The 21,336-nt window shown below is 35.8% G+C and overlaps 1 protein-coding gene across 1 annotated transcript in view; it reads right to left on the bottom strand.

Annotated features, from left to right (window-relative positions):
* Nucleotides 1-21,336, bottom strand: part of USP12 (ubiquitin specific peptidase 12) — a 106,459-nt gene that overhangs the window by 23,747 nt on the left and 61,376 nt on the right. Inside the window, exons 3-4 of the mRNA XM_090273770.1 lie at nucleotides 10,019-10,232; nucleotides 2,708-2,937 (exon numbers count right to left, since the gene is read on the bottom strand). Coding sequence (XP_090129896.1) covers nucleotides 2,708-2,937; nucleotides 10,019-10,232 — 444 coding nt within the window. The remainder of the gene's footprint in view (nucleotides 1-2,707; nucleotides 2,938-10,018; nucleotides 10,233-21,336) is intronic.

The following is a 21,336-nucleotide window of genomic DNA, read 5'->3' as shown; positions in this document are numbered from 1 at the left end:
GAAAATGGAACATGACCCTCCCAATACAGAGTGAGAGGCAGCCCAATATGAAACTGTGGAGGAGACCCACCTTTAAAAGGTAAAGAAAAGAAAAACCAGTCAATAAGACAAAGAAGAAACCATCACACAACAGAGAAGAACACCAGAAGATGGTGTTGTTACAGAAACCAGCCTCCCAACCAACTGGGAGAGTAACAACTGCATTACTAAAATCTGCCCTACTGTCTTCTCCTGGAAGCCCGTCCTGAACCTTCACAATGCTTCTCCCCACTACCTGGATTAGGTTTACTCTTCTCTGGCTCCACAGCATCTTGTCCTTCCCTTATACCATCACACACTATCCTGGAATTGCCTGACTAGCTCCATGAGCATCTTGAGACCAGAAATCATATCTTATTCATCTACCCCCAACCTCTACCTATCTTCTACCTGGCAGAGGTGGTACTTAAATATTTGCACAAAACTAAATGAAGAATTGGTATCATTAGTTTGGTACTAATGAACATCTCCTGAATCTGTCAAATGATAGCTTTGATTATAAAAAAGTATTCTCAATTCAAACCCTTAATCCTTGGGAGACTACATGCAAATATATATTACAAAAAATGGGCGGGCAGATCACTACCTACCCATTACAAATCAAATTAATAAATATTTCAGCACTAATAAGGACTAATATAACTTTTTCCCCAGCCCCCCAAACCCCTAATCTACAAAATAAACTTCAAAGTCCTTAGCACAGTACCTCAAAGACCTCCGCACAGGGTCCCAAATCTACCTTGCTAGCTTCACCTATTATTGCATTTCTCTACATGCTAAGTAAATTCAATTACTTTCTATTTCATTGAAGAAGGCTGAATTATACATATTGTCTAACACAGACCAAATACCATTATACAATCAAGACCCTGGCCTGGTAGCTCAGTTGGTTAGAGCATTGTCCTGATATACCAAGATTGTGGGTTTGATCTCAATTTCTGGTCAGGACACACACAAGAAGCAACCAATGAATACATAAATAAGTGAAACAATGAATTGATGTTTCTCTCTCCCTTCCTCTCTCTCTCAAAAAAAAAAAAAAGAAAAGCAACTGACAAATTCTCTGATTTATACCTACTATTCCAACTGAAATACTCCTCCAATAATTTGGCAATATGTTTCCTAAAGTTCAGAATTCAGTTATGACAAAATTTTTCTTTATAAAATACCTTTAAAAAAAAACTTTTTGAAGTAACTGAAGTTGAGAGAGAAAGGGAAGAGGGAGAAGTGGGTAAAGTCAGGATATATGATGAAGGCAAGGGACTTGACTTGGGGTAGTGAACACAGAATACAGTCTACAGGTGATGTATTACAGAAATGAACACCTGAAACCTATAATTCTATTAATCAATGTCACCCCAACAAATTTAACTAAAAAATAACTGAAGCTGATTAGAATGAATAAAGATGAGTATTTAGCCCATCCCGCAACATCAGACATTGAGCAGTCAAAGCCATTACTGCAATTAACTGATGGCTGCAGCAATGAACAAAGCCCACACCCAGGATAACCTTCCTCCAACCCAAAAATATCTTCACAGGCTGTTAATCTATTTAAGCACTCAGTCATACCTCTTTCACTTGACCTGAAAGAGGCTCACCAATAAAAATTTAGAAAAGGGAATTTTATTTATTAACTACTATGTCCTACATTAATTAAAATTATAGTATGGACAATGATCATTCAACACTTGACAGATCATTCACTGGTATGGGCTATGATTTTTTTTCAAACAAATTGTGTTGAAACGACTAGACAGTTACATGCAAAAGAAAAAAAAATCTAGACATTGACCTTACACCTCTCACAAAAATTAATTCAAAATGAATTACAAAATGCAAACTATAAAACTCCTAAAAGATTAACATAGGAGAAAATCTAGATAATCTTGCATTTGGTGAAAACATTTTAGATACAACACCAAAAGCATTTTGAGAACACCAACATCATTTCCATGAAGGAAAAAAATAGACTTTACTAAAATTAAAATCTTAAAATTGAAACACTAAAAACACTGTTAAGAGAATGAGAAGACAGACTGCAGACTGGTAGAAAATATTTGCAAAAGGCACATCTAATAAGGGAGTGGTATCCAAAATATACAAACAACCCAACTCTAAAAATGGGGAAAAGACCCATACAGACACCTCACCAGATACACAGATGGCAAATAAGCATATGAAAAGATGTTCAACATCATCCACTGGGGGCCTTGGAATGTATCCCCTGCGGGTAAGGGGTGACATTGTACCCAGCAAATGGATATTTTCCCTTCTTCAAGTGTGTACAGAGTGTGTTTTCATTTTTATTCCAACTGTAAACAACAAACATAATTGCAGAAGAGAAAAAAAAATATATCATATACCTCCCTGACCTATAAGTTTCTTATAAGCTTAACTAAGACATAAGTTCCAGACGAGGGTCTATGACCTCCTAAACAGAAACAAAATCAAATAGCTCAAAATGTAGTATTTTCCTGTCACCGTGGGTGTTCACATAAACAGCATTATGAAAATGTTTACAGAGTTTTTTTCAACTGACAAGCCCATCTTTAACGTGTACTGCACATCTAAGAATTACAGCTTCTAAGTTCATCTCTCATACTTATCAAGGACTTTTACAATAATGATATTTTTTTTCCTATACAAAATGTTACAATATACTTACAGTTTCACAAGTAAGACATCTGGTTTCATTAGTTAATGTTCCCTGAAAAATCTCATGTACCCACGTTGGGTCTGGTGTGCTGTTGTTATTCTCACTGTCAATGTTACCGTTAGGTAGACGGCCATTTTGTTTTTCCTGCTTTCTCTCTTCTTGTAAAATATCGGCAATTGTATTTAGTAGGTAATTTAAGAACTCATGGGCATCCTGCTGCATGTAGTTGTCAAAAAGCTCTAAAAATAAAAATATATTAGAGAATTATCTCAGAATTAATAACTTTAATAAAAGCCAAATTAAAAAAAAATATATCTAGTATTCCATCAGAATTATGTAAAAATGTTTGGTAGTGTTAGTAATTTACAAGGAATAAATATCTTTTACATCTAAAACTAATGACTCAATTTGGAGAAATAAAGTTAAGATGAATGAGAATTTTTTTTTTTTTTAAGTAATACTGACCCACGAGGAAAGGGCAAAATCTACCCTCATGCATTTACATAATGTACTGGGACAAGAAGCAATTGCTTTTTATTAGCTCATGTAATCTATTATCCCACAAATATTACAACATAGCAAGTTTTTAACATAAAGAGCTTATACAAAAGAAAACACAAAGTGGGCAAAGGACCTGAAATCAACAATTTATAGAAACAAAATTCAAAAGGTTAAGAAACATGAGAACATGTTCAGCCCCGCACGATAATCAGAAGTCTTGATTTTCCTATCTGTAAATGGAATACCATCTTCCTTTGAAAAGTTACTGTAAAAATAAAATGGGAAAAAGTGAAAATATTTCTCAAGGAGGTATATGAATATAAAACATGAGTTTAATCTTGGTGTCATGAAGACCAAGTATCACATTTAAGGTGCAAGACTGTTTGAATTCACATTATGAGTTCACCTCTAATCATCACATGTCACAGGAAATTTACTTAACTTCTCTATTGGATTGCAAATCAATACAATAATGTTAAGAACTAAATTGGAGCCACAGTTCATTTCTCTGCTATGAATTTGTCTTGTGGGATTTGATTAGCCTTAAACAAACTCCCTATGTTATTTTTAAATTAAATTTATTGGGGTGGCATTGGTTAACAGAGTCATATAGGTTTCAAGTGTACATTCCTATGATACATGATCTATATACTGTATTGTGTGCCCACCACCCAGAGTCAAATCTTCAGTATGATGGTTCCTCAAAAAAACAGAGTTACCATATAACCCAGCAACCCCTCTTCTGGGATCTACCTGAAAAACTTAAAAACATTTACTCGCAAAGATATATGCACCCCTATGTTCACTGCAGCATTATTCATGGTCGCCAAGACATAGAGACAACCAAAGTGTCCTTCAACAGAGGACTGGATAAAAAAGATGTTGTACATACATACAACAGAATACTACTCAGCCATAAGAAAAGATGAAATACTGCCATTTGTGATAACATGAATAAACCTTGAGGATATTATGCTAAGTGAAATAAGCCAGTCAGAAAAAGCTAAGAATTACATGATTTCACTCTTATGTTATTTTGAAGAATAAAAGCCCTGAATTCTACAAGTTACTGCTTGAGCCTACGCAGAAGTAACAGCTATGTGATCTTTAACTTGGTACATCATGTGTCCACTGGGTTTTGCCCATTGAATAAGGCACTGCACTACCCCTGACACCGAGACAGCCTGCACCTCTGTAAAACCTTCTGGCCACCCACCTCATTGCTCTGAGATGGAGCCAAGTCACGCTTGGAACCCTCATGTGATTCCACCAGTGGATCAGTCTAGACCAGCTGTTCTCAACCTGTGGGTCGGGACCCCTTTGGGGGTTGAACGACCCTTTCACAAGGGTTGCCTAAGACCATCCAAAAACACATGTATAATTACATATTGTTTTTGTGATTAATCACTATGCTTTAGTTATGGTTGGGGGTCACCACAACATGAGGACCTGTATTAAAGGGTCGCAGCATTAGGAAGGTTGAAAACCACTGGTCTAGACCAAAGCTGAAATAACAGAAGTCAATTACCTTTAACCTTTCCTCTCAATGCAGTAATTCTAATTCTCCAACCCTGAAATACTGCCCCACCCCTCAACCTCAGTCTCCTGTCCTTTACTACTCTTCTTCATTCTGTGCCTTATTTCTTTCCGCAGCCCAAGGACTGTCTTATTTCCTAACCCTTTATGTTGCTGCTTCTAGGAACCACTTTCTGTTAGAAACTCCCTATCACTTCAACCTCTGGCACTTTCTAGCTCCCTACTGCCACTTCTAAATCATCACACTCTCACTTGCAGATAAAAACTCATCCTCAATCAAAAAAGCCTTAAAAATCTGGCCATACTATCTTTCACCCTCCTATCCCTGTGGTCACCTGCCAACCTCCCCCCACTCACCCACTGATGGCCTGACTCAGTTTCTCCAACCAACCTGACTCCTGCACCAATCTTGCCACTTCCAGTGTCTAGGAAGTTTCCTTATGTGCACATTAAAAATCAAAAGCTTTCCTCTTCCTCACTCTCCATCCCAGGTCAGATCTAGAACCACCCATCTCAGGAAATCCATGAAGATAAAAATTGGAAGAAAACCGTGCTAGAGTTGATTAGGGGGCTTAAGGAAAAGTGGAAACAAACTGGGAAATTCTTGGAGAAATATAAAAAGGATTATGGGAGAAGACCAATAAGAAGATTTTTATAAACACTGCCTAATTAAGGCGAGAGCGGAATAATTCACTAAGTGGATATCTGTCTACAAGATTGCTCAGTGCCACAATCTGAAGTAGTCTTATTTTTTACTGTTAAAAAATATTTTAGCACATATGCACATTTTCCAAAATAATTAGTTTTTAGTACAGCAAAACTGTGCACATGCTTTTGTTTTTTAAAAACCTGAAACATCTTTTTTTTGGATGTTCTCTTAACTAAGAACAATGACTTCGTATTCACAGAAATACCTCAACTGACTTGAAAGCACCAGAAGTGAGATCCAAAGTAAACCAGAAACTACTCTTTAAGTGTTTTGTCGAAATAGTTAAAATAAGATACAGTGTATTTTCTATAAATATAGTATACATATGCCAGAATTTTGCACTGCCTCAAAACAGCCACTATACTTTTAAAAACCTCAACCAGGATTGCATAAACATCAAAACAACATAAACTAAATGGCCTCAGGACAATCCTTGTAAACTATATCATATTTTGTTTTTAAAATCTTTGTTTTCTTCTGGTTTGCTTTCTCCTCTGCTAAGTAGCATAATGGGAAAGGTGAACTTCAAATTTTCTTTGGAAAATTAAACAAATACAGTCATTGATTCATTCATTCAACCAACAAATATTTAATAAGCACCTACTATGTGCCAGAAACTGGATTATGTGCTGGGAATGCAATGGTGAGCAAAAACAAATAGGTTCCCTCCATCATAGAACTAACAATCTAGTGGGAGAGACAATTCCATTATTATAGAAATGTATATAAGATGTATAAACTATTATAGTCCTGATATAGCTGCAACATTAATGCAAAAAATGAAAACAAAATCACTGCTTAAAAATAAGTTATGCTTTCTTTATAATTCAGAAACTGCAATAGCTTTCATTACACAAAGTATCTTTCATGCTCTTTTGAAGAAAAAAGAATGCAATGAATATGGAAAATTATTTACTCAAACATATTTAATAAGTGTTATGAGTGAACAACTAACATTTCCTCATTTGAGGAAGACCAACACCTGAAAAAAACATATATACACATACATTTATTTGTATTTGTATCTCCCCCCAGCACCTGAAGCACCGTTATGTCTACACAGGTCCCTTGAGACCAGGACCCTTCCCACCTCATTCACAGATGTGCCTCTAGCACTTAGAACAATGCCCTCTACCTAGTAGATGGATTTGACATTTTTGAATGAATGAAGAAACTAACGAGGAACAATAGGGGTTCAAACAGCTAAAAATGACATGAGTAAAGTAAATATGGCCCAAAACAACAATCTGAGCTATGTACATCAGCAGGATTCAGCAAGTCAGAGCACAGCTATAGATGCCATCTGATCTGACGCTCAAAGACACTGTAAATGACCCCACACTTTACAGTATTCAACTCTAGCTAACATAATTAGATCACCAACCCGTTTTAATTCTTCCAAAATAATAGAAAGCCTAGAGGAGGTTACTAATGATTGCTTCATTTCTTACCTAAATCTCTCAACAGTCTCCTGGCTGGTCTCCCTGCTTCTTCTCCCGCTGCCCATCCCACCCCATTCCCGCAGAGCAGCCACCTGGCAGCCAAAGGACTCTCAACACTCCATGGTTTCTTGGAGCTTCTCTAACTTTATCTTCATCTTACTCCACTCCAGCCACACTAAGTCTCTTGATGTCTTTCAAAGCACTTAGGGCAACTGCAATCTCTGTTCTATCTGCTTAGAAAAATTTTGCCTTGGATCTTCAAATAGCTTGTTTTTCACCTCAGATCTCTGCTCTAACACCACTTATCAAGTCCCTCATGCTCCATCCCCTCTCCCTGGCTTATTTCCGCCATAGCCATGACACATTGTATTACAGAACTCTTTATTATTTGTCTTCCCCACTAGAATGTCAGCTCCCTGAAGGCAGAGGCCTTATCTTATTTCTGTATCCCTGGTTCTGCACAGTGCCTGGCACACAGTAGGAGCTAATATGTAATAATTAATCAGTTCCAGCATTCAGCTAGTTTTGCCTCATCACAGAAGACGTCTGGAGCACACATGATTACACTGTGCTTTAGCACGGCTGTGCCACAGTCCTCTTATACCAAGGCTGGGTAATCCAACTTAAAATTTTAAAGACAAAAATTTATTACTAAAATTAAATGATTCTTTCCGAGGGATATAAAAATGATTACTTATATAAGGCAATAGTCATTTAAAAATATGGAGCTAATATCTACTGTGAATGTAAAACATGAACTTTTTAACATAACATGGAAGGAAATGGATTTAAGAACAGTGAAGTTAGTGGGAACACCGATATGGGCGACATTTTTTACAGAGATATAAAACAAACCAGCAAACAAAATCTAAGAAGACAAATTACACAATGGACAACCTATGAAATCCTCTTTGATTTGTATGTTCTTCTCGATATAATTATTAAGGAAAAATTCAAAAGCAAAAATGTATTTCAAAACATATTTACAAATGCAAGGAGTACCAGAATAATAAAAGTTTTTCTATTAAATATTGTTTCTGAAGTACAGAAACATGAAACAAAGTATTTAAGAAGTCTATTGTGCATCAATTTACTCTGCCTAAACACAAAATTCAGAAAATATTAAACAATTAAAAATAATAAACTTTGAGAAGCAAAAATATAAAGCCATGGTTATTTAACTACACAAAACTTTTAAAACACAGTAACTTGAATGCTGTGTTCAACACGACAGTCAATGTAAAATTTTAAAAAGTTATCGCACACTTACAGATCATGTTATGGACTGCATGCATGTGTCCCCCAACCTTGTCAAATTCATATGCTGAAACCCTAATCTCCAGTGTGATATTATTTGGAAATAGGGCGTTTGGGAAGTCATTTAGGTCTTGAGAGCTGAGATTAGTGCCCTTATAAGGAGAGACAGAAGAAAGTTTGCCTGCCCCTGCAGTGTGACAAGTGTGACAATACAGCAAGAAGGTGGCCAGCTGTGTGCAAACCAGGAAGAGGGCACTCAATAGACACCGAATCTGCCGGCACCTTAATCTTAGACTCCCCAGCCTCTAGACATGTGAGAAATAAAGGTTTTATTGTTTAAGACACCTAGTCTAGAATATTTTTGTTACAGCAGCCCCAACTATCACAGTTCACATGCAATATATTAAACACTGAGGTCAAAAAAATGTAACATTCAATGGAAAGGAAAATAATGCATGTTCTGTGTGCATTTCATGATTCTAATGTTGTGCTTCTGAAATACTAACAAAAATCACTGAGAAAGAATGGCATGTTCAATTATCATGAACATGAATATTCTACCAGGACAAAATTTTTAAAGTTTTGTAGAAATACAGACAAAAACACTGGGAAGATTTGACTCACTCAGTCTACATGCTAACAGAGTTATATCTGGCTTTCTTAAAATCATAAGAATACTATACAGATGTATAATCTAAGAAAGTAAACACTGTTAAGCCTCATCAGAGAAACACAAAACAGATGAATTTTAGTGAGTAATTAATCAACTACTCTTTTTTTTTTTTTTTTTTTTGGCACATGGAGAAAAGGAACAAAATCTTTAACATGCATATCAGATGAAAGAATAATAGCCTATAGCTATATTATTCCAGCATTTTCTTGTGTTTTATAAAGTAAGATATGACCCAGGCACATCTCAATTGAAGTGATAACGAACAATGTTAACTGAGTTAAGGACAAGATTACCCATTGATGTATTTAATAATCAACCTTAAAGACTTCTTAAATCATTTCTGTGGAGTATCTTTCTCTTTGATAACAATATTAACCTAAAAATACGATTCAATTTTATATCTACATGATTGAAATGACCACCTTAAACAAAACCCGAATTCTACATGCTATTTAAATCCCACTGGAGTTTTCTAAGGCAATATACAATATTAAATAGAACACTGGGCTTCGATATCAGGGACCCAACAAGTTACCTTAACTTCTCTGAGCCTCAGTTATCTCATGTAAAGTATAACAATGTCTAACTTATGGGCTTGCTGTAAATGTTAAACTAAAAATATTTTGAGAAAAGGGAAGTGGGGTTTAATAGGTAACTATTTTTAAAAAGAGGGGGGAATGACTAAGCTATCTATCCTAAGCCAGAAAGTGGACTTATTGTTCTGGTTCTTTCTTTCCCTAGGGTGTGACTCCTGGCAAGGTTTTCATCTTGTTTTTTTCATGGCTAAAATGGGCAAAAACATGCTCTGTACATCAGTCTACTGTAAGCATCAAATGAGTTAAGTACATGAAAGCATTAGAAAACAACAAATAAAGGATCATGTGAAAAAAAACTTTATTCTTGACAGAAAAGCCAAGCAAGCAAAAAAGACAGAAATTACTATATGATTTCTCATTTCCTGTCATATAGAATCTGATTTTGGTGCAACACACTTCAGACATTAGTTACAGCTCATTAATTACTGTTTGACTGTCTCCTCACTAAACTAGCCCTCCCTAAACATGGGAACACACCTTAGAGTCTTCAGTGTCTAACATGTCACCTGGCATAAAGAAGGTGCTCAGGCAATGATTGCTGAACTGCATTATGCTATATTAACCTTCCTGTTAGGTGAGCAATACATTCAGAAGTAAAGGGATTACCATTTTCTTTCCGTAATCTTGTTATGAACTTCTTGGGAGGTATTACTCCAACCTTTTTCTTCTGGGTGGCTATGCTATGGAACAGATCTGCTAAGCACGTAAGAAGGTTCTCCTTCTTCCTAGGTTGACTCTTGTATGCTAGAACTTTTTCCCGAAATGGACGACAAAAATAAAGTGCTTGAAGAACTGAATTGCAGTAGCAGGTATTCCCAAACTAGAATAGAAAAAAAATTTTTTTTGGTTAAGTTAAGGACAACACATTTTCAAGAGAAAGAATTTCCATGTGTATAGTTGAGAAAAGAGAAAAATAGGAAATTTATGATCTTCATAAATTAAAAGGTATCTGGGAATAGAAATAATTATTCTGACTGCAAATTAGCCATTTTAACATTACACAGATGCTCTAGGCATTTTTAACCGTTTCAGGTTAAAATTGAAGGAAAATATATACGATAAATCTGGCCTTTCTGAAAACTGATTTAAAGAACTATATAGTTTGAATAGTAAGATTAATTAATGGATTTAATTAAGGTTTCAGATTCCAGATAATTTTGTTCTTTTTAAATTCCCATTGTTATTAATAGTACTGGTTGTATACTAAGCATTTTATATATTGTACATTTAAAAATATAAGTCAAAAATTCTTTATAAAAAAAGCACAAAGTGAAGGTTCTTTCTTAAATCAGGTTCTTAAGGGCCATCCAAAAATAAACAACAACGACAAAAAAAAAAAAGAAAAAAATATCCTCTGAAATATTAGATTAAAAATAATTAATGTAACAGCCTAATGACCACTGAAATGCTAGTTCACTTATTCTTGCTCTATCAGAAAGAAACGAACTTTAGCCCCAAGTTATATCCTGAACTGGGGATCATCTCTTTACTGGTCATGTGTTCTGGAGTATGTCACTATACCTTACTGAGCTTCAATTTCCTCCTCTTTAGGGAAAATAGTCCTACCTTACAGAAAAAAATTACATATACTTTGATAAACATTTATTGCCTTACTTTTCCCTTCCCACTGATAGGCACTGGCTCCCAAAATCAGCTGATAAAACACCCAAAGGTCAATGAATGAGGATTTGGGGAGTACTCTGTAAAAAAGGAATAATGACAATTCTCATAGCACTGCCATGGGTGACATCACATACATATGAACTTTAAAAGACTAGTACAGAAGAGTGTTTAACAATTGACAGTGTCAAGTATATGTCCATAAACATGTACATGTTTGCTTATATTTAAAAACTAAGAGAAAATAAATTAAAATCTAATGAAAATATTTATAAAGAAAGATGAAAAAAGAGTAGAGAAAAATGAAAGTGAGATTCCTGTAAGTATACATTGTTATACAAAGTTTATAATTTGTATCCATTTTTTAAAGACTAAATTTTTAAAAAAAGAGAGAAAAAAATAAATTCTTGAAAACAAATAGAAATAAATAAAACCTAATGTGTATCAAGTTGGTGGCAGAACTACAAACACAAAAGAATTACTCCAAGCGATTTTAAAACAAAATTTTTACTATACATACCACCGAATTACACTGTAAGAATAAAAAAAGAAAGAAATCTTAAACAGCATTCAGCAGTCACACTGTTAGAATTAATCTATTGATATTATTTTAAAACTACTACAGATATATTGTAGGACAAAGTAATCAAGGAATTAAGTTTATATCCTTAGGAACCAACATTTTTAATGTAAAAAAAGACAATACAAATAATAGAGTAAAAGCCCTATAAACTGAAATTAGAAATATGAGTACAAACTCTTGTCTTTTTGTAAATCTTTGAGAGAGAGAGAGAGAGAAAGAGAGAGAGAGTTAAAGGTCTGTCTTCTGAAAAGGCCTACCAACAATAAGCTTCCTCTGCACCCAGATTGTGGCCTCTAAAGACCTTTTTCTCATAAAAAGGAACCAGGACACCTTACGAATAGGGTTATACAAGGTCTGTGACAGGAAATGAGCAATGTACAAGATTAGCCTGAAGAATCTTTTAGTGGGAATACAAAAGCCAATTTGCATCAAGATTTACCACAATGAATATAAAGTACATCAACTACATAAAAATCTATGAATTAATAATAACATTTAAAAAAGCCCTTCATTGGTCTCCAATGGAGGTTATAAAGTAACATATAAGAGGAAAGCAAGTTTCACCTTGCCTTTCCTATAAGAACCTTATTTCAGGGGACACTAAACAGTTGATAAAAGGAAGTTTTTGTTTATAAAATAATTCTAGCTATTAAGCTCAGAAGAAAAGGTTATAAATAATGGATTAGGCAAAAATTATCAATGGCTACTAAAAACATTAGGTTCAAGATTGAAAGGAAACTTGAAAATGGAAGGCTGCTCCAGACCAGAACCTCTAGTGCATCCCAGCATCATTAATAATGAACAACCAAACTTCTGTTTGTGATATGATGCACCAAGAAATATATAGCATCTACTATGAAGTATTACTGTCTTACAAAACAAAACCACTCAATTTTTATCAAATGTCTAGATTACTAATTTACAAGACATTCAGGAACAGAGGAACAAGTTAAACAATACCACACAAACAGGAATAGGGACATGAAATCCTGTGAAGATATATGACTTCTCCATTCATATTGCTAATCAGAGCCAATAACTGGTTTCATAAAGGCAGATGCTTTAAAGGCTTTCTAGAGGAATCCTAAAAGAAGTAGATGATGATGATGCATTAATATTATTAATTATGAATATAACTATGGATATACTCCAATAAAGCTTATCCAGAGGCTAAGGACACCTGCAGTAGAATCTATAATTGTTAAGATTAACTTACCAATTACTCAATATTAGTCTAAAAAATACTAATATCAGTCTGAAAAATATTAGTACTTGTACCACAGTCTAATGACTCTAATGACCAACAAACTATGGCTCTTGTCAGTTGAAGAGAAGATATAATCTCCATCATTTGGACATTTTAATTAAAGAATAAGCAACAGGGGACTCTAACAACTTCCACAGAGGAGGCAGATAAAAACAAAAGACAGCATTTCACAGTATATTAGAAAATTTCATCATGATGCTTGATCTGCTTATTAAAAGAAGCAACAGCAGCAGCAGATGGGATAGGCCAAGAAACTAGACTAGGGGGTCTACATTTGTACAGAATACTGGAAGTCAGCCCCTTACTCATCTTCTGAATATAAAGCAGAAGTTAACATTATAATCAATTCTGTGAGGTTTTCTAGTATGGTCTTCTTTTACTTACCTTTATCAATCCTACTAAAGAAACATTAAAGATTGAAATATTTCTCCAGAATATGCTAACTTTTTATCTTATTCACATCTTTGAAACTTCTTCAATTTCCTTGATTTTTAATAGTAACTTTCATTCAAGTTCCTAAAACCTAAAATTATCTCTTTCAAGTAAATACTCATGCAAAAGGGTGCCTGAGATGATTACCTCTATACTTTCTGTTTCTGAAAGCTCAATTTCTGAAAAAGACATTCTTAAGGATTGAAATCTACCCTGTGTTTTCTCAGTTGGTTCTGACAATTAAAAATGACTAGACTTATAATCAAGGGCGACAAATTTTAAAGGCTGCCACCCTCCTCAAGCCTGATCATTGATTTTTTTGTCAATTGTATATTGAACACAATGACCTATCCTTGCTTTCTATAATGCCTTTTACCCTACATCTTAAAATATGCCCCCCACAAATATTTATTATATCCTCATCAATAAGATCATTTAAGTACAAATCCCTAATATATGCACATTTATAAATTATATAGATACTCCACTGTGTACACTAAAAATGTAACAAATGTGACTAAGATGACGTGAACATTTTCAATTTTTGTCTTATGCTAATTTTTTTATTTTCACTAAAATTGAAACGAGTATGCTTTCTATGATAAACTGTGAGTTATAGATTTTAGTACAGTGATTTGACAGTCTGGGTTATTTGGATATGTGGTCTGAATGGCTATCAGGGCTGAAAAAGGTATCTCCACACACAGACATATACGTAGATCCAAGTGGAAAAGTCTCCTTGATGGCATTTACTTTTTAAATTATAGTATTAAATTTACAATCCTCATCTACCAAATTTGTTTGGATTCATTCAGTAACTATGTGCCTCATGAGCAGTGCAGCATGGTAACTAAACACATATGAAGCATGAAACCAGACAGTCTAGGTTCGAGTCCAGGTCTACAACCTGATCACGGAAAATTATTAAGGCGCTCTGTTCTTCAGCTTCCACCTATAAAATGGGGTTTATGACAGCACTTAACTTTTAGAATCTTCTAGAGAATTAAATGAATAATCTGCAATTAGAATAATTCCTAGCACTTCATCATTAGTTACTTTTGAAAAAATCTTTTAAAGCCATGTGCCCATTTTGAAGAATTAGATTATCTGAAATTAGATCATATAATCTCTAAACTACCTTTAAATTATAATACACTGCAATCTATAAATGAATAAGAGAAGGTGAGACTGTCACCTCTTCAGCATTACTCAACTTGAAGGAACACAGGAGCATTTCACAAACAGATAGAGCATAGATGCCAATACCATCCATTTATTAAGAATTAGTTAAGCTTAAGCTACCTTTCATTTTAGATAAAAATAAACATTAGGCCCTGGCTGGGTAGTTCAGTTAGTCAAAGCGTCATCCTGATATGCCAAGATTGCAGGTTTGATCCCCAGTCAGGGCACATACAAGAATCAACCAATGAATGCATAAATAAATAAGTGGAACAATAAATCGATGTTTCTTTCTCTCTCTTGCAAATCAATTTAAAAATATTAAATAAACATTAGAAATTCTAATAATTTCTCCCCATATCCCTAAAATCACCTTAAATACTCTATTACATTTAGAGACTACTGGTTTTAACATTATGTCAACATGTTGCCTTTAAAAAATGTTTTAAAATGTTAAATGCTCCACTGTCCCCCATGTTGGAGGTTGGTGATGGTGCTGTTCTGTCAACATCCCCCTGTGAATAATCTCCTCATAGAAAAGGCCTCTTCTCTGGGACCAAGTTTCTATTTAGGTGGTCCTGTCTGTAACTCTATGCATCCCACTGCCCAACCCAAAACCCTCACTACAGACAAGTGGACCTAATCCAAAAGTGTCCTTCCACATGTAAGCGGACATCTGTTAGCTAACCCCTACATACTCTTATTCCACTGCCCCATGCTTCCTTCTAGGAACTGACTTCTCTAGGCAAATTCTACAGGGTTGTCAATCACAAATCCTTTTATTGGTCAGGCACCTGACAGGATGGGGCACTTGATCCAAACTAGCCAGAGAACCTGGGCCAGAGTTCTTTGTCTCCTTGTTTGAGGACATTCTTTGAGGTCTCTGATAATGTAAACCTCAAATAGCCTATCGCCATCAAATTGACACAAAAGAAAACAGAACTAAGAGATGTTTGCTTAATCAACTTCATAACCCAAAAATGGAAAGAAAGTTTCATTTTTGTTTCTCTCTCCCCTCCACAAAGGACCCTGTGGATCCATTACTTGGATCCAGAATTCCAAGTAACGACTACCAGCTAAATTCAAGCTAAATCACTTTCATAAGATGATCTAAGAACACAATCATAATTTTGTAACAAAGATTTGGGGGGAGAGCACATTCCATGGTAGCCTCACAAACAGCTTTATTGAGCTCAACCTACTTCTGGTGTTAGGGATTACTGTATTAGAAAATTAATATAGAACCATACAATAAAACAATAAAAACAGGTTCTTAAAAATGTATGAACTGCACAAAAAGTAGAAAATACTACTAGTTTGAATCACACTCTACTATCAACTTTACTAAAGTAAGTACTCTTCAGCTTCAAGATATAGGGAAAAATGCAATCTGGTTTATCAGAGTAAAACAATGTGTCTTCAAAGAACTTAGCTGACAACTGGCATGCAAGTAGGATACTTTACAGTAAGAGAAAGCCTCCAAAGGTCCTTCTGTCTTCTCAGGATTCTTTCGGAGCCCTACGCCTCTTCCAATAACGTTAGGAATATTAAAACACAAGATAAAGCAACAGGAAATCCCCATTCTATGTATCATGTAGTTTACTGTGATAGACATAAGAATTATCATTAAGAGTAAACTGTCATAAAAGCTATCATTTATAAAAATATTCCTCCAAAGCAAAAATATTTTCAACTGAAAATAGTGGAAAATAGATTGTTATGAACAATGTTACAATAACCACACTGTTAAATTTTCTGCTAGGCTAATTAAACTGGTTACTTTTCTTCTCTCCATTAAAAAAAAAAAAAAAAAAAAAAAAAAGGTCTACTTTTCTCACTGCCCAAACATATGTACTATTTCCCAGAGGCAAGTGCTAATGAGTGATTCTACTACTCATCGGTTGCAAAAAAAAGGCTCCAATCGGGCATATCTAATAGGAACTCTTTTCAGTATATGCTTTGTATAAAAGTAATTAAAATTAACCTAGAAATACACACTCGGCTGAGAACAGATTAATGTAAAGAAAATATGTGTGCTTCGAAGGACTTCCGGCCAAGATGGAGGCCTAGACAGACAGGCTGGGTCTCCCTCCACAACTGAGGAGGAATACAACTACCTCAAAACTAGAAACAACCAGAAGTCCAGAAAATCAAGCTGCATGAAGTCCAACAAACAAAGATATAAAGAAGAAATACTCATCCAGACAGGTAGGAGGGGCGGAGCCAGGGCGGAGAGGATGCGGTGTGGTGGTGGCAGCAGTGGCAGGCCGGCAGAAAGCGCAGTCACACCTTTTAAAAAGTCGGGAGGGACATTAGGGGGGTGATCCCAGCACCACACCAGACCACACAGCTCACAGTCCCAGCGCCAGGGGAAATAAAGCCTCATTGCTTCTGACTGTGCAAACCAGTGGGGGTTGCAAGAAGAAACTGCTGGTATCTCAGCAGAGTCCCCACGGTTCTAGAACATCCGCAGACCCACCCACTATGGGAACGACAGCCAGGGCAATAGCTAGAGAGGCGCCAGTCCCATACGGAAGTGGAAGAAGTGCCTGGAAAAGGGGCGAGTGCTGAGCAAGCCGCATTGTTCCTTCTCAGACTCCTCTCCCACATACAGCGCCACAACATGGTGAAACGGGTCACCCTGTACTGATGAATACCTAAGGCTCTGCCCCTTACAATGTAACAGTAGCGACAGCTCTGCCTAAGACACAGAGGCAAACAAACAGAGGAGCCTGTCAAGATGAGGCGACAGAGAAGTATGGGTGAAAAGGGGGTCGGATCAAAGTTTCAGAGGGAGAACTAAGTGACAAGAAGATAGCCAACCTAACAAACAAGGAGACAGCCAACCTAATAGACAAAGAGTTCCAAACACTGGTGATAAAGATGCTGACAGGTTTGATAGATATGCTTAAGTACGGCAAACGCATAAAGGAAGAAGTGGAGGCTATGCTAAATGAAACGAAGAAAAATCCACACAAAACCAATGGTGGAGGGAAGGAAACAAGGGTTCAAATCAATGATTTGGAACATAAGGAAGAAAAAAACAGTCAACCAGTACAGAATGAGGAAACAAGAATTGAAGAAAATGAGGAGAGGCTTAGGAACCTCTAGGACAACTTTAAATGTGCCAACATCTGAATCACAGGGGTGCCAGAAGGAGAGGAGGAAGAGTGAGAAACTGAAAACTTATGTGAGAAAATAATGAAGGAAAACTCCCCAAACTCAGCAAAGGAAATAGACATACAAGTCCAGGAAGCACAGAGAGTCCCAAACAAGCTAGACCCAAACAGGACTACACCAAAACATATCATAATTAAAATGCCAAAGGTTCAAGATAAAGAGAGAATCTTAAAAGCAGAAAGAGAAAAGCAGAGTTACCTACAAATGGGTGCCTATAAGACCATCAGCTGATTCCTCAAAAGAAACTTTGCAGGCAAGAAGGGACTGGTAAGAAGTATTCAAGGTGATGAAAAGCAAGGACTTACAACCAAGATTACTCTATCCAGCAAAGCTATCATTTAGAATGGAAGGGCAGATAAAGTGCTTCCGAGACAAGGTGAAGCTAAAGGAGTTCATCATCACCAAGCCATTATTATATGAAATGTCAAAGGGACTTACTTAAGAAAAAGATCAAAATTATGAACATTATAATGACAACAAGCTCACAACTATCAATAACTGAATCCAAAAAAATAAAAACAAAATCTAACTAAGCAAACCAGAATAGGAACAGAATCACAGGTATGGGGTTCATTTGAAGGGTTATCAGCTGGGAGAGGGGAGGGGGAGAAATGGGAAAATGTTGCAGGGACTAAGAAGCACAATTGGATGGTACAAAATAGACAGGAGGAAGTTAAGAATAATATAGGAAAGGGTGAAGTCAAAGAACTTATATGCACGACCCATGGACATGAACTAAGGGGAGTGGGATTGCTGGGGGAAGGGGGTTACTGGGCTGAGGGGAAGAAAGGGGGAAAATATTGGGACTACAATAACAACATAATCAATAAACTATACTTAAAAAAATTAAATTAAATTTTAAAAATTTTTAAAAAGAATATATGTGTGCTCCATTGTAACAAAATCCAATAGTTAGAAATGATTAACCACAAAGTTTCTTAAAGCAGCCTAATTTCAGTGTAGCTTCCAACACTAACTACTTGGCAGACAGGATAAGAACATGGAATAAAAAAAGCTGAAATGTTGGTCTCTTATTTAACTAATAAGCCAACGTCCCCTACTCACCCCCCAACCCTCCAAACTTCAACCTTAATTTCTGAGAAACTCTTCTAGTGTGATAATTCTACAAGTAAAAGAGGAAGGGGAATAAGAAACAGAAGTGATAATTTAAGAGCTGAAAAACAGGACTTACAGGAAAAGGTTAAAGTACAAAACACAATTGCCAAGTAGCCTTAAGTATAAATCACAGAAAATTAATCACTACACTAGTTCTGTTGCATATACTCTGACCACCAATTTATTTCTAGGTATAACTGAAGGTGTTTCATCAGTCTTTCATAGCTAGGGCCCTAGTTACTTTAAGAGACCTTAACTCTTCATCATCATAACTAGGAGATCGGAAACTAACATCTACTCATCAAATGAATAAAGGCAAAGCTTCCTCTGGTGGTCTCTTATCACCTTCGCTCCTTTCTGCTTCTCTTGATTTCATTGAATTTCAGTTTCTCAGCTTGAGGGAGAAGCACAAAGACTACCTTCTGAATTCAGATTGATTCACAAGGAGCAATAAAAATGGTACTTTCTTAGAAATGCTTTTTTTTACATGATCAACACTGAATTTTGTTACTGTTATTAAATATACATTAAATTAAAAACAATTGCAGAAAAAAATACAGAACTTTAGTGCTCATTTTATGTAATTTTATCTAGGATGTTGTTTTACTTGTTCTGAGGCTATGTGCAAAAAATATTAGACACAAAGTGGAAAGGTTGAAATAAAGGATTAGGCAAAAGTGGGTTTACAGTTGTGAGTTCACAAAACACAGCTTATTTTTGTATTACTTATTAATTATTGCATTATTTTCCACACAACTGTAAATCTACTTTTGCCCCACCCTGTATTTATACCAATAAAGGTTAAAAGCAAAACAACTTTCAATATATAAGATATTATTATCGTTCTATTAAAAATGGGTTCTTCTGGGACACTATCAATGGGCACAACTTTACTACAATTCAATACACATATTAGTGCTGGAGTCTGAATCAAATAAAGGTGACAGCTTTAGTAAAGAAGTAAGGAGACTGAAGAAACCAGGGTTCTGCCATCCCCAGAATTTAAATGAGGCTTTTGATCACTAGACAACTCCGTATGTAAACATAAACATATTAGATACAAGAAGCAGAGATCAGACTTCTCATTAAACAAGGTAAATTAAATATACTCATTTAAACTCTACTCCCCATGAAACCCTAATAAAATGACAGTAAAAGAACAGATTAGGGAAAACCTCAGAAGTTCCAAGACAACCACAGACTACAGATGTCAGCAAACTGACAGAAGATAAACGCAGATGGAGAGAAAGTAGAAGCCCAAATGCCTATAAGAGACAAAAACCAAATTTATTCACACCCGAAGACCTGGGAATTTGGTGTGTGAGGGGTAGGGAGGTACCGTGCATCTAAAATCGCAAGTCTAGTAATAAGTCTTCAAAAAGGCCATTTCAACGCCCCCATCCCCAAACACACACTTAACCTTTCTTTCAATAGCAGGTTTAGGCTCCACAGAAGTTGACCAGGAGGCTCTGGTCAAGAATTCTGAAGGACAGCAGTGAGGAACTGAACAGGAAACAATGGATTAAATAAAGGCCCAAATTAAGCTACCCCTTGACAGAGATTGGAGGAGTACTCCCAGGAGAGAATAAACAGCTCCAGATAAAATGATGTAGCTACTGAAATTGGGTGTGTATGTGGCAGGGGGCGGAGGTATGGAAAGGGAGCTATTTTCTTAAAAGTCTTTTTGCCAGGAGGTCATTCTAAAGTGAAATCCATGATAGACAAGTTTTACCTATTAATAACCCTATCAGCCTTTTAGAATTTCACTTTTATATATGAATTAAATTTGAGAAATGTTTCTAACCAAAAAAAAAAAAAAAGGTTTAAAATGGGGTGGGGAGGAATGAACTTAGAGATCTCAGAAATAATCCGATATGTATAAGAAAACCTCAGCAACAACAAAACTATAAATACTAACTTGAGAAAAATAATAGAAAATATTGCCTTCATGAACAAGATTAAAAAGCAAGAGTACCAATCTAAGGAATAAAAAGCACAATGGGCTGGATAAAAAAGTCAAAGAAATAGCCTAAAATTCAAAATTAAAAAGGCAGATAATCAAATATGGGAGAAAAAAATAAATAAATACAGAGAATCAGTCTAAGTGTTTCAATATGAAACTTAACGGTATGTCAAAAAACGCAGAATAAAGAAATTACACTGACAGAAAAGAAATTATTCAGGTAACAGTATCAAAAATGTTCTAGAAGCCCTGGCTGCTGTGGCTCAGTGGATTGAGCATCAGCCTGGGAACCAAATGTCGCTGGTTCGATTCTCAGCCAGGGCACATGACTAGGTTGCACGTCAGGTCCTCAGTTGGGGGTGAGAATGAGAGGCAACCACACAGTGATGTTTCTCTCCCTCTCTTTCTCCTTTCCCCTCTCTCTAAAAATAAATAAGCAAACAAACAAACAAATAATTTTTAAAAAAATGTTCTAGAACTAACAAAAATAAAAGTCTGAACAGGTGCAAAAATGCCCAATGCAGTAATCGGAGGAGGAATCTCAGAGCACTGTGGACAATAGATAGAGAACATCCTAAAAATCC

This window comes from Furipterus horrens, unplaced genomic scaffold (genome assembly GCF_987537825.1).
Source record: "Furipterus horrens unplaced genomic scaffold, mFurHor1.1.pri manual_scaffold_4, whole genome shotgun sequence".
Classification (NCBI taxonomy): domain Eukaryota; kingdom Metazoa; phylum Chordata; class Mammalia; order Chiroptera; family Furipteridae; genus Furipterus; species Furipterus horrens.
This window is presented reverse-complemented; position numbering and strand designations above follow the sequence as displayed.